Source organism: Alexandromys fortis, unplaced genomic scaffold (assembly GCF_014885135.2).
Source record: "Alexandromys fortis isolate MF-2015 unplaced genomic scaffold, M_Fortis_MF-2015_v1.1 scaffold_243, whole genome shotgun sequence".
Classification (NCBI taxonomy): Eukaryota; Metazoa; Chordata; class Mammalia; order Rodentia; family Cricetidae; genus Alexandromys; species Alexandromys fortis.
In genome coordinates this window covers 1,776,471-1,791,260 of record NW_026068121.1, presented here as the reverse complement: position 1 = coordinate 1,791,260, position 14,790 = coordinate 1,776,471, and the positions used below count along the sequence as shown (strand labels likewise).

General features: G+C 42.2%; 1 protein-coding gene across 2 annotated transcripts in view; it reads right to left on the bottom strand.

Annotated features, from left to right (window-relative positions):
• The window catches only part of Adgre1 (adhesion G protein-coupled receptor E1), a 76,977-nt gene extending 62,471 nt beyond the window's left edge, over positions 1-14,506 (bottom strand). Inside the window, exons 1-2 of one of the 2 annotated variants that reach the window (XM_050125333.1) lie at positions 14,365-14,506; positions 4,161-4,223 (exon numbers count right to left, since the gene is read on the bottom strand). In XM_050125333.1, the coding sequence (XP_049981290.1) occupies positions 4,161-4,223; positions 14,365-14,395 (94 nt within the window). In that variant the 5' untranslated portion in view covers positions 14,396-14,506. The remainder of the gene's footprint in view (positions 1-4,160; positions 4,224-14,364) is intronic. The other variant, XM_050125334.1, reaches the window with a different exon arrangement.
• Positions 14,507-14,790: the final 284 nt, after the last annotated feature.

Here is a 14,790-nt window from a genome sequence, read left to right as displayed (position 1 = left end):
GATTTCTTCTCAGCATCTACGTCATTCGTATAGGAATTCTACTGACATTTTCAGTTAGGAAGACAGAGGTCAATGGAAGTAAAGGGTGGGACACAAGACCAGGCAGTGGGGTGAATATACATGTAAGAAAATGGCTAGCAAACCTATTATTGTGTATGATTCTATGTGCTAATAAAAACATTTAAAAGCAATGATAATGCAGACATCAAATGGTAGGGTGAGACTTTGTGAAGTGCCCTGAAACATGGAGACAGGTGATCACTGTTCTTACATTTCTCATTGCGTTCTTGCCACACTGCCTGAGAGCCAACTTCAGTCCACCTGCAGTCTACCCAATGTTTCCCACCCACACTTGGGGCCCCAGCTCTCTCTCCAGCTTCCTTTGTCTCTGCAGTGGCCACATTGCACACTTCCAGCACCCTCTGTCTCTTTGGCTTTTTTCTTTTGGGACCCTCCATGTAAACCTCTCAAACTTTAAGTCCTTCCAAAACCAGAATAAGAACCCTGTCCTGGGTGACTGGGCACCTACTGACCTCCCAGCTCACAGCCTTCCCTGACCTAAAAGCCATCTCTGCATCCCCAGTACCTCTGGACATGCTGTCCTGTTACTAGATTGGCCTCCTGTCCCCACTGTTTCATCTTTTTAAAATTATTTTTTAAATAGAGAGCACATGAAGCTGGGAGGGTATGTTAAGGAGAGTGGGGGTAAAATGATCATATTTCATTGTTTGGACATGAGAAATTTGTCAAAAAAAATTTAAATTAAGTAAGAGATAGATAGATAGATAGATAGATAGATAGATAGATAGATAGATAGATAATGATGATGATGATGAAGATAAAGAAGATAGATGATAGATAGATAGATAGATAGATGATAGATAGATAGATAGATAGATAGATAGATAGATAGATAGATAGATAGATAGTCTCAACAGATAAATGTCCTTCCCTCAAACCTTATTGCCCAAATTCAGTTCCAGGACCCATGTGGTGGAGGCAGAGAATCTTCCACTCTCCTGGGCTGCCCTCTGACCATCACACATTGCCACATGTGTGCAAATGCATATATACACACAAGTAAATAAAATTCTAATAAATGTTTAAGTTTTGATAAGTCTAAAGTTTACCACAGTAAAAGCAATAGCTACTTGATCAAATCCATAGCCTTGGGAGAGAGGTACTGTACAAATCAAGGGATGTGAAAGACTGTGTAATTTTCTGGCTCTTCCTAAGCCTTTGCTGTTTTCTTGTTCCTATTCCTTCTGTCAATAGGGCACACTGTATTCAAGGTAAACTAACACTGGTTATGGAAGCATGTGCCGACAATTCAAGCCACTTGGAACCTAAGACAAGAGTTCACAAATCCAAGGTCAGTCTGGACTGTATAGTCAGACACAGAGACAGAGAGAGAGAACAATTTTGAGTACAGATCCTGGAGTAATTGCAGAAATCAGGAAAATAAAAATGGGCCACAAGGTGTGGGGACCCTAGAGAGGGAAACATAGAGATTATGGATGATATAAAGTGGGGGATGGAAAAATAGAGATGGAGGCTTTCATTGGGAGGAGTGATAAGTAACACTAAGGATTTCTGGAAAACCATAAAGAGTCATTATTTTATATTTACCTAGAATTATATATAAAATACATATATGTATGTATGTATATATACTTGTGTATGCATATGTGTGTATACATATATGCATAGATACATATGTACATAAAATAAAGTTGTCCCACCTGAGCTGGCAATGCTTTCCAATGACAAGATGTCCCTAAAGGTGCATAGGTGGCACTCATACCTCAGAGGTGACCATCGGCTGTCTAATTGAATTGAAGACCTATTCAACAGGAGGAAAGTTATGCCTGGAAACCCAGTCAACTACCCAGGGTTAGCGAAGTGGTGGATCTTAAAGGTGAGCCTGTTACCGCCACTTTCCTAAACGAGGGTCATTTCTAACTGCATTCTAAAAATGCATCCTTGTACCCACAGATCAGTCCCTCATCAAGAAGTATCTCTCTAGAAACCAATTATGAGTGAGTACATCCCATGTTCCAATAATGGCCATTGAGTCTATATTCTGTGATCCTAACGAAGCTAAATAAGAAGATGAACCCAAAGAAAAACATACAGTTATTATCCTGGATATGGGAAGTAGACAAGATTGCTGGGCAAAAAATTGGGAACTTGGGGGTGGGGTGGGACAGGGGTAAGGGGAGATGGGGAGAGAAAAGTAAGAAGGGGAGAATGGGGGGAACTTGGGGAAACGGGATGATTGGGAGAAAGGAAGGTTGGATAGAGGAGCAGGGAACCACATAACTTAATTAAGGGAGTCATCTTAGGGTTGGCAAGAGACTTGAACCTAGAGGGGTTCCCAGGTACCCAGGGTGATATCCCAAGTTAGCTCCTTGGGCAGCTGAGGATAGGGAACCTGAAATGACCCTATCCTATAGCCATACTGATGATTATCTTGCATATCACCATAGAACCTTCATCTGGAGATGGATGGAGATAGAGACAGAGACCCACACTGGAGCATCGGACTGAGCTCCCAAGGTCCCAATGGGGAGCAGAAGGAGGGAGAACATGAGTAAGGAAATCAGGACCACGAGGGGTGCACCCACCCACTGAGACAGTAGGGCTGATCTAGTGGGAGCTCACCAAGGCCAGCAGGACTGTGACTGAAAAAACATGGGATAAAACCGGACTCTTTGAACATGGCGGACAATGAGGGCTGATGAGAAGCCAAAGTCAATGGCAAGGGGTTTTGATCCTACTTCATGTTCTGGCTTTGTGGGAGCCTAACTAGTTTGGATGTTCACCTTCCTAGACCTGGATGGAGGGGCGAGGACCTTGGACTTTCCACAGGGCAGGGAACCCTGACTGCTCTTCGGACTGGAAAGGGAGGGGGAGAGGAGTGGGGGGAGGAGGAGAAGAGTGGGAGGAGGTGGAAATTTCTTTTTATTTTTTCTTTCAATAAAAAAAAAGTGTCTCTCTGAAGCAAAGGAAGGCCATCACAGAAAGCCACAGTGCAGCAGGTCCACATGCAGAGAGAACTAACTGATCAGAGATTTAATGTTTTTTATTTAACTTTTAAAAGAAGACATAGAGCTGGGACGGGGGGGATAAGAGTGGTTCTGGGAGGAGACAGAGGGGGAACTAGGGGATGAATGGATCAAAACACACAGTGTCCTTGGATGAAATTCTCAGAGAATTAATACACATGCCATATTAAGGCAAGTTTCAGATCCACGCTTTTGCTAGTGACTTTCTTCATGGATTGACAGATGCCTCACAGATGTCCCCTCATGCTGTGACAGACACCCCCTTGTTGGAGTGACAGATGCCTCACAGATGTCCCCTCATGCTGTGACAGACACCCCCTTGTTGGAGTGACAGATGCCTCACAGATGTCCCCTGATGCTGTCACAGACGCCTCACAGACGCCCCCTGATGCTGTCACAGATGCCTCACAGACGCCCCCTTGTTGGAGTGACAGATGCTTCACAGATGCCCCCCTGTTGGAGTGACAGACGCCTCACAGACGCCCCTTCAGGGAGGAAAGAGGGTGAGAAGACCAAACAGTCCTGAGGCGTCTGCAGTCCGTAAGTAGAAAAGTAATGATGTTCCACTCTCTTTGGAACTAACCAACCAAGGTTGGAGATCCCTGTTAACAGGAGCCAAAACAAACTTCTCTTTATAAATTGACACTGATAACCTTTATAGTCAAAGATGGATTGCACAGACCCAAAACAAGCTCGCATCCAATGACTAGGTTTGATTATGGCTTTCCAGAGTTACAAAACAAGAAAAAGACATCCTAATGTCGCTATTATTCTCTCAACACCAACACCAGGATTAGAAGACGAGAAAGGAGAATTTGTAAGGGAGGGGACTGAACAGGAAGAGAGGCTTCACAGCGCCTCCGTGACATATGCACTTCGGTCCCTAAAACCATCCAGAGATGTTCTGTATCTTGCCTGAGGTTGCACAGCAATTTCAGAGCACAAAGGAAGTGTCCTGGAGCAGGGTGTACATACCATTGTTCTTCCTGCAACTCAGTCCCACAAAGTGTGAGGCCCAGCTGCTGGGACATGAGAGCTCTCCAAAAAAAAGTCCTGTTCAGACCAGTCATTTGTTCTCCTTAGCTAACTTACCCTTGTGACTTTGTCCCAGCATAAGGAATGTGGTCGTCTCCCATCCATGTACACCACTGCAGCCTGTGAAGATATATAGAGAGAGGCACAAACTGTTAAGTTGCTTGTGTTCAACCAGCAACACTAACCGTCGCTTGGCCCCATGTAAACCAGTTTGACAAAGCTGGACAGAACCCACTGACGGAGCCGTGTCATAGGGCACCCTCCTCACAGAGCACTCCTGACTTCTATGCACTTTATTTTCTCGTGGTTTTTCTTTTTCTAAGTGGTGCAGAATCCACAGAGGCTAGAAGGACCCCTAGGAACTGGAGTTACAGGAGCTTGTGAGCCGCTATGTGGGTGCTGGGAACCGAACCCACTTAAAATATTATGGTCATTTATTTCATTATATTTTAGTCTGTTCTTTGAGGAATTCATACATATGTGTGATGGTTTTGATCATATGCACCCCCTACTGCTCTACTACCCCTATCAGATCTCTCCTCACCATGACCACCCTACTTATAAAATAATCCACCGACTCTAATAAGTGCTTTATAGATGTGTGTGGGCACAGGGCCATCCGTTAGAACACGGGCAGCCTTTGGATTGCCCTGAAGCAAGTGGGCTCTTCTCCCAGCAGCCACCAACTCTCAGAAGATCCTTGGCTGAGGATGTGACCAGACTAGAATGCTGGTGGGCTTGACCCTGCATGAGTGTCGTGCAGATGCCCACTGCGGCTGGGAATCCTTCATGCAGTCAATGCTCAGAAGACACAGCTGCCCTCCAGCCTTCCCCAGCTGCCAACTCTGGTTCAGGAGCTGTTGCAGAAGACGGGGCACAGAACCAACTTCTATTTCTCATGGGGTCAGGCTGATCACTGTGGGACTGAAATTTCATGGGGGAAGATGCTGACTGATTTTAAGATTATGTTTTCTTAATTAGGGTTACTATTTCTGTGATGAAATGCATTGGTCAAAAGGCAAGTTGGGGAGAAGATTTGATTTATACTTCCATATCACTGTTCATCATTGGAGCAAATCAGAGCAGGAACTCACACAGGGCAGGAACCTAGAGGCAAGAGCTGATGCAGGAGCCACAGAGGGGTGCTGCTCACTGGCTGCTTTCTTACAGAACCCAGGACCACCAGTCCAGAGATGGCACCTCCCTCAATGGGCTGGATGCTCCCCCATCAATCACTAATTAGGATAGTATCCTATAGGCTGGCCTGCAGCTCAATCTTGAGAGGTATTTTCTCAACTGAATAGAGGAAAAACAGGGGGAAGACAAGAATGAAGATGAGGAGAGGTGAGGAGGAAGGGGAGAAGAGGAGAAGGAGAAGTGGAGGACTGTGACTGTAACTCTGGGTCTAGGGGAATCTGACACCTCTAGCCACATGGGCACCTGAACTGGTGTGCACATACACATAGAAACACATGTAATTTAAATGTGTTTGTGTGTCTATGTGTATGTGTCCTGGCTAGTCTAATGTCAACTTGACTCAAGCTAGAGTCTCCTGAGAGGAGGGAGCTGAGAGGAGGGAGCCTCAATTGCTCTTTTGTGTATAAGACACATATGCACATATAATGTGTATAAACATTATATATATAATTATATATATATATGTAGTATATACAAACAGCAGGATAGCTGTTTGCTGTGGTTTGGATGTGGAATTTAACCTACAACATCAGGGTTTAACATTCATTGACCAGATGGCAGTGCTATCTGGGGAGGCTAAGAGATGAGGCCTTGAAAGAGGGCATGAAGATTGTATTCCAGTTCTGCTTCTCAACTCTCTGCTTCAGATTCTATCAAGAAGAAAGCAGTGCAGTCCCACATCCAAACATGAACTCGGTCAAGCTTTCCCCAACATGGCAGACCACACCATCACAAACTATGAGAGAAAATTTGCCTCACAGTTTGTGTGGTCACCACAATCATCACCATTAACAATATCTCTGTAGTCACTATCACTAGGAACACAGCCTATGTACTAACCACCACCATCATCACCACCTCTGTACTCACCACTATCACCATCTCCACCTGTGTAGTCACCACCACCACCATCACCACCTGTGTGGTCATAACCACCATCACCACCTGTGTAGTCACCACCACCACCATCACCACCTGTGTAGTCACCATCATCACTACCTGTGTAATCATCACTATCATCACCACCTGTGTAGTCAACACCACCATCACCACCTGTGTAGTCACCATCATCACTACCTGTGTAGTCACCACCATCATCACCACCTGTGTAGTCACCAACATCATCACCACCTGTGTAGTCACCACCATCATCACCTGTGTAGTCACCATTATCATCACCTGTATATTCACCATCATTATAACTTCATAGTCACCAGCATCATCACAACCTGTGTAGTCATCATCTTTACCTGTGTAGTTACCACTGTCATCACCAACTGTGTAATTTCTTTGATCATCTTCATGTTTCATCACTATTATTGCCAATACCATGAGAATGATCATCATCATAGATGCATCTTTTTTCTTAGATCAGGTCTCATGTAGCCCAGTCTAAGCTCAAACTCACTATTTGGCTGACAATTACCTCAAATTTTCTTCCTCCTTCCTCAGTCTCCCTAATGCTGAAATTGTAAATTTATACCAACACACCTGGGTTGAGCAGTGCTGGAGAAGACATTCACAGCATTATGAATGCATTGAAAGCACCCTGCCAACTAATGTAATCAATTGGTTCACAGATATATGATAGATATAGAAAGATGATACATAGATAAATAGAAAGATAGATATATATTAAATATAGAGAGATGACAAACAAAAAGATATATATGTAATATAAAAGGGTGACAGACAGATATATAGATGAGAGATAGATAATTGGTAGATGATAGTTTAAATAGATGATGAGTGGATAGATAGATGATGATGAAGAAGATATAGATAGATAGATAGATAGATAGATAGATAGATAGATAGATAGATGATAGATAGATAGATAGATACACATATACAAACATACACTCATACATGCATACATACATAAACATAAAATAAATAAAAGAGCTGCTAGAGGTTTTACTGCTATCTCTCAATCCACCCCACCCCCCAACCCCACCTGTTCCCTGTGAGCTCTGTGGAGCCCAGCTATACAGCCTGCTCCAATACTGAGTGGACCTAAGAGGTGAGTCAGCAGCAGCCCTGTGGCTGGACAACCTGATGTCCCACTCCTTAGGACCTCCTCCACATGGGAGAAAAGCCAGGGGCCCCTCCTCAGCTCCCTCGACCTTTCTAGCCACCAACAATGAGTTTTCCTGCTATCTCTCAACCCACCCAGCCACCAACCCCGCCTGTTCCCTGCGAGCTCTGTGGAACCCTTCAACATAGTTTGTTCCAATACTTAGGGGACCTAAGAAACAGCCACAGCAATGATTGGACCAAGACACCAAGACATTGCCAGCCTCATTTGAAGGAAGAGATGGATAGGTACTAATGCAAGAATTTCTCCAACATCCTAAAAGCAACATGGTAATACCAGAACCCCATGAACACACAACAAGAAGACTTGATCATCCTAACCCAGAAGAAGTAGAAGAAAATTACTTTAAAGGTAACTTTATGAAAATGATGGAGACCTTTAAAGAGGAAGTGAAAAACTCCCTTAAAGAAATGGAAGAGAAGACAAACAAAAAGCTAGAAAAAATTAATAAATTCCTCAAAGAAAACTAAGAAAAAGCAATCAAACAGGTGAAGGAAACAGTTCAAGACTTGAAGACTGAAATAGAGGTAATAAAACACAAACCAAGGGAATTATGGAATTGGAAAATCTGGGTAGATGAGCAGGAACTACAGAGAGAAGGTCCTGGATAAATTGCTGCAGACACTAAGAGACCATGGATACAAGCCCAGACTACTATTACCCAGCAAAGCTTCATTCACCATTGATGGAGAAAACAAGATATTCAGTGACAAAAACAGATTTAAACCATACGTATCCACAAACCCAGCCTTACAGAAAGAACTAGAAAGAAAACCTCAACCCAAGGAAGTTAACTATACCCACAATAACATAGACATCTGATAACCCCTCACCAACATAACCCAAAGAAGAAAAACACACAAACACTACTACCAAAAAATAACCAGAGTTAACAACCACTGGTCATTAATATTGCTTAATATCAATGGACTCAATTCACCTATAAAAAGACATAGGCTAAGAGATGGATATGAAAACAGGATCCAGCATTCTGTTGTTTACAAGAAACACACCTCAACCTCAAAGACAGACACTATCTCAGAGTAAAGGGTTGGGAAAAGGTTTCCCAATCAAATGGACCTACAAAACAAGAGGGTGTGACTATCCTAATATATAACAACATTGATTTCAAACAGAAATCAATCAGAAGAAATGGAGAATGACACTTTATACTCATAACAGGAACAATTCATCAAGATGAAGTCACATCCTTGTTGCAGTATTTAGTCACAGGAGAATGTGAATAAATGCAACCTAAAACTTAAAAAAAAAAAATATGAAGTCCCAAATCCTGAATATCTATTCTCCTAATACAAGAGCACCCTCATATGTAAAAAAAAAATTACTAAAACTTAAATTGCACATCAAACCCCACACACTAATAGCAGAAGATCTCAACACTCCTTTCTCGCCAATGGACATGACTACCAGGCAGAAACTTAACAGAGAAATAAGAGAACGAACAGATGTAATGAATCAAATGAAACACTTATAGAACATTCCACCCGAACAAAAAAGAATATACCTTCATCTCATCACCTCATGGAACCTTCTCTAAAAATAATCATATACTTGGTAACAAAGCAAACATCCACAGATACAAAAAGAAATTGCAGTAATCCCCTTTGTCTTATCACATCACCATGGAGTAAAGTAAATTCAACAACAATACTACTCCCATAAAGCCAACAAACTCATGGAAATTGAACAGTCAACTACTGAACCACTCCTGGGTCAAGGAAGAAATAAAGAAAGAAATTAAAATCTTCCTTGAATTCAATAAGAATGAAGGTACAATATATCCAAATCTATGGACACTATGAAAGCAGTGCTAAGAGGAAAGTTCATAGCACTAAGTGCCCACATACAGAAAATGGAGAAAGCTCACATTAGCGACCTAACACCACACCTGAAAGCTCTAGGAAAAAAAAAAGAAGCAGACTCACCCAGGAGGAGTAGAAAACAGAAAACAATCAAATTGAGGGCTGAAGTCAACAAAATAGAAACACAGAAAACAATACAAAAATCAATGAAACAGCTGGTTCTTTGAGGAAATCAACAAGATTGATAAACCCTTAACCAAACTAATCAAAAGGCAGAGAGAGAACATCCAAATTAGCAAAATAAGAAATAAAAGGGGGGACATAACAATGGACACTAAGGAAATTTAGAGAATTATTAGGTCCTACTACAAAAACCTGTACTCCACAAAATTGGAAAATGTAAAAGAAATGGACATTTTTTTAGATACCAAAATTAAATCAAGACCAGGTGAGCAATTTAAATAGACCTATAAGCTACAAGGAGAAAGAAGCTGTCATAAAAAAACTTCCAACCAAAAAAGCTCAGGACTGGATGGTTTTAGTACAGAATTCTACCAGAACTCTCAAAAAAATCTAACACCTATATGCTTTAAAGTGTTTTACATAATAAAAACAGAAGGAACTTTGCCAACTCTTTTTATGAGGCTACGGTTACCCTGATACCAAAACTGCACAAAGACGCAACCAAGAAAGAGAATTACAGACCAATCTCACTCAGGAACATCGATGCAAAAATTCTCAATAAAATTCTGGCAAACGAATCCAAGAACACATCAAAAAAATCATCCATCATGATCAAGTAGGCTTCATCCCAGAGATGCAGGGCTGGTTTAACATACAAAAATCTATCAATGTAATCCATCATATAAATAAACTGAAAGTAAAAAAAACATATGATCATTTCATTAGATACTGAAAAACCGTTTGACAAAATTTAATACCCCTTCATGATAAAGGTCTTGGAGAGATTAGGGATACAAGGATCATATCTAAATATAATAAAAGCAATATACAGCAAGCCAACAACTAACATCAAATTAAATGGAGAGAAACTCAAAGTGATTCCACTAAAATCAGAAACAAGACAAGGCTGTCCATTCTCTCCATATCTCTTCAACATTGTTCTTGAAGTTTTAGCAATAGCAATAAGACAGCATAAGGAGATCAGGGGGATTCAAATTGGAAATGAAGAAGTCAAATTTTCGTTATTTGCAGATGATATGATAGTGTACATAAGTGACTCAAAAAAACTCTACCAGAGAGCCCCTACAGTTAATAAATACCTTCAGTGATGTGACTTTTAAAGATCAACTTTAAAAAAATCTGTAGCCCTCCTATACACAAAAGATAAAAAAAGCTGAGAGGGAAATCAGAGAAACATCACCTTTCACAATAGCCACAAATAACATAAAATATCTTGGGGTAACACTAACCAAACAAGTGAAAGACCTATTTAACAAGAACATTAAGTCTTTGAAGAAATAAATTGAAGAAGATACCAGAAAAATGGAAAGATCTCCCATGCTCCTGGATAGGAAGGGTCAACATAGTAAAAATGGCAACCTATCAAAAGCAATCTATAGATTCAATGCAGTCCCCATCAAAATCCCAACACAATTCTTCACAGACATTGAAAGAACAATTATCAACTTCATATGGAAAAACAAAAACCCAGGATAGCCAAAACAATTCCGTACAATAAAGGAACTGCCGGAGGCATCACCATCCCTGACATAAGCTCTTTTACAGAGCTACAGTAATGAAAACAGCTTGGTATTGGCATAAAAACAGAGATGTTAACCAATGGAATTGAATTGAAGACCTTGATATTAATCCACACACCTATGAACACCTGATTTTTTGACAAAAAAAAAAGCTAAAATTATACAATGGGAAAAAAAGAAAGTATCTTCAACAAATGGTGCTGGCATAACTGGATGTCAACCTGTAGAAGAAAGAAAATAGATTCATATCTATTGCCATGTACAAAACTTAAGTCCAAAAGGATTAAAGACCTCAATATAAATCTGACCACACTGAGCCTAACAGAAGAGAAAGTGGGGCCAGGCGGTGGTGGTGCACACCTTTAATCCCAGTACTCGGGAGGCAGAGGCAGGCGGATCTCTGTGAGTTCGAGACCAGCCTGGTCTACAGAGCTAGTTCCAGGACAGGCTCCAAAGCCCCAGAGAAACCCTGTCTCGGAAAAAAAAAAAAAAAAAGAACAGAAGAGAAAGTGGGAGGTACACTTGAAAATATTGGCATAGGAGACCACTTCCTACATATAACCCCAGTAGCACAGACAATAAGAGCAACAATGAATAAATGGGACCTCCTGAAACTAAGAAGCTTCTGTAAGGCAAAGGATACAGCCAATAAGATGAAAAGGCAGCCTACTGAATGGGAGAAGATCTTCACCAACCCCACATCAGACAAAGGACTGATCTCCAAAATATATAAAGAACTCAAGAAATTAGACATTAAAATTCTAAATAACCCAATTAAAAAATTGTGTACTGAACTAAACAGATAATTCTCAACAGAAGAATTTCAATGGCCAAAAGATACTTAAGGACATGTTCAACTTCCTTAGCTATCAGGGAAATGCAAATCAAAACAACTTTGAGATACCATTTTACACCTGTCAGAATGGCTAAAATCAAAAACACCAGTGATAACCTACGCTGGAGAGGATGTGGAGTAAGGGAAACTCTCATCCATTGCTGGTGGGAATGCAAACTCGTGCAACCACTTTGGAAATCAATGTGGTGGTTTCTCAGAAAACTGAGAATCAACCTACCTCAGGATCCAGCAATACCACTCTTGGGAATATAGCCAAAAGATGCTCAATCATACTACAAAAGCATTTTTCAGCTATGTTCTTAGCAGCATTATTTGTAATAGCCAGAACCTGGAAACAACCTAGAAGCCCCTCAACTGAAGAATGGATAAAGATAGTGTGGCACATCTACACACTCAGCAGTAAAAAACAATGACAATTGAGTTTTGCATGCAAATGGTGGAAGTAACTCAGACCCCCCCCTCAAAAAAATATGGTATGTACTCACTCATAAGTGGATACTAGCCATAAACAAAGGGCATTGAGCCTATAGTTCATGATCCTAGAGAAGCCAAGTAATAAGGTGGACTCAAAGTAAAACATATATAGACCCACTTGGAAATTGGAAACAGACAAGATCATCAGACAAAATTTGGGAGCATGGAGGCAGAGGATAGAAGGAAGGGGAGAAGGGGAGGGTTGTAGAGAACTTGAGGGAATGAGGTAGTCGAGATGGAGGAAGGACAGATATGAGAGCAAGAAAAGAGATATCCTGATTGAGGGAGCCATTATGGGGTGAGCAAGAAACCTGGCTCTAGAAAAATGCCGAGGAATCCACACGGATAACCCCAGCTAAGACCCTAAGCAATAGAGGAGAGGGTGCCTGAACTGGCCTTACCCTGTAGTCAGACTGATGATTATCTTAAATATCACCATAGAACCTTTGTCCAACAACGGATGGAAACAGAGGCAGAGACCCACATCAGAGCACTGGACTGAGCTCCCAAGATCCAGTTGAAGAGTGGTAGGAGTGAGAGTGTGAGCAAGGAGATCAAGACCATGAGGGGTTCATCCACTGAGACATTTGCCTGCGCTAAGGAAGCTCACCAACTCCAACTGGACTGGGGGTGAACGAACATGGGAACAAACTAGTCCCTCTGAATGTGGTTGACAGTTGGGGCAGACTGAGGATCCACTGACAGTGACACTGGGATTCGTCTCTACTGCATGCACTATGGACGTGAGCTTCGCTCAACTAAGATGTAGTAGCTAGCCCATTGGAATTTCAATAGGGAGGGGTGTAGACTTCTCACTTAATGGTGGAGGGGTGGGATGGAAGGGAGGATGGAGGGAGTGGGAGGGAGCTGGGAGGAGGGGAAGGAGTGGGAATTTGGATTGGTATTTTTTATTTAAAAATATTAAATAAAAAGGTTTTTTAAAAAAAAGTTGCTAGAGAGACATTAGACTAGACACACACCCATCCAGACAGTAAGTAGAATACTGACCACACAAGCACAAGAAGCTGATTTCAGATCTCCAGAAAGCATGCAAATTTATCCATGGTGTGTGTCTATAATCCCAGCATACCTATAGCAAGATTGGAGGCAGAGACCACACAATCCCCAGAAGCCCAAGAGCCACCTAGCCTGGTGTACAAAAAGACTCTTTTTTGGCAGGGTAAGAGGTGTGGACTAACACCCGAAGTTGTCTTCTGACCTCTAGAGTCATGTGTGTGCACACATGTGCACATGCACGCACACACATATTTTTTAATATTTGGGGTTTTTAATTATTTCTTCACCAGTAACACTTGGAGCACTGAAAAAAGTTATTCCAACTTTCCATGACTTCATCCCCCACCTCATCTCTAACATGGGAAATCTGTGTCTCTCATCTGTGTTTCCCATCTTTCTCTTTAAATCAACAACAACAACAAAAAACTCTTGCAAACATGCAAGAAAACCAGAGAAGTAGAAGATCATGCAGTAAGATAGCCTGATGCCTGAAACAAAAGCAACAGGAGCCAGGAAAGAAGTGTACAGCATCATTCTTGGGTTTTTAACATAGATTCTGGGATCAAATTCAGTTCTTAAATGTGCGCAGCAGGCACTTTTCACACTGAGCTGTTGCCCAAGCCTAGCAAGTTACCTCCTTCACCTCCCCAGTTCTGCTCTACAAGATGAGGCTGATAAGGGTTTCATGAAGATGAAGGGTTATGCAATGGTAAAGAAATGGTTGTCATAGCTCTGTGGGTTTCTGTTGCCCTTGCACTATCCTGAGGGACCTGGATGCACACACAGGAGCCCCATGTTTGCTCAGGGCTGCGTTGTGGCTAGACCTGAGACGACTCACAGACACACACATACCAAACACATACATACCAGATCCAGGAAGACCTTCTCTGGGCTTCCCTGAATCAAGGAATTTTGCCAAAAGTCTCCCAAGGTAGGACTTCACTGTGTGCAACAGACCTGGGACAGTAGCCTATGGGTTGGATCCCTCCAACGCTGTGCCTTCTCCCTGATAACTCATTTCCAGCCCACACCTCAGCCATCCCTCCATTGCCCCATTCAACTTCACACTCACCCCAGAAGAGGAGCAGCCAGAAGCCCCACATCGTACTGTGGCGGTCATTCGGTGTAGAGGGCCTTCCCTTTAAAAGCTTGTTTTGTGAAGAAGGGAAGGGGTGGAGTCAGGGTTGCTCAATGCAGTCAGACAGAACCCCAGCAGCTTTCTGCTGAGTTGCCACCAGCAGAGGTACAGCCTGGCAATCCCCTATTTTCTCCCTTAAATCTGGCTAGTGCACACTTTTCTCCCTCTCTTCCTCCCTCTGCCCCCCTACTTGCTCTCCTCTTCCCCCTCCTCCCCTTCTCACCCTCCTCTCCTCTCTTTCCTTCTTTCTTTTTTCTCCACCACCGGTTATCTCCCATATCTCATCCCCTTCCTCCATTGCACCAACCAATCAGATCACATGTGCTACTCACAGGGAGGCCAATTTCAGCCTTCAAGATC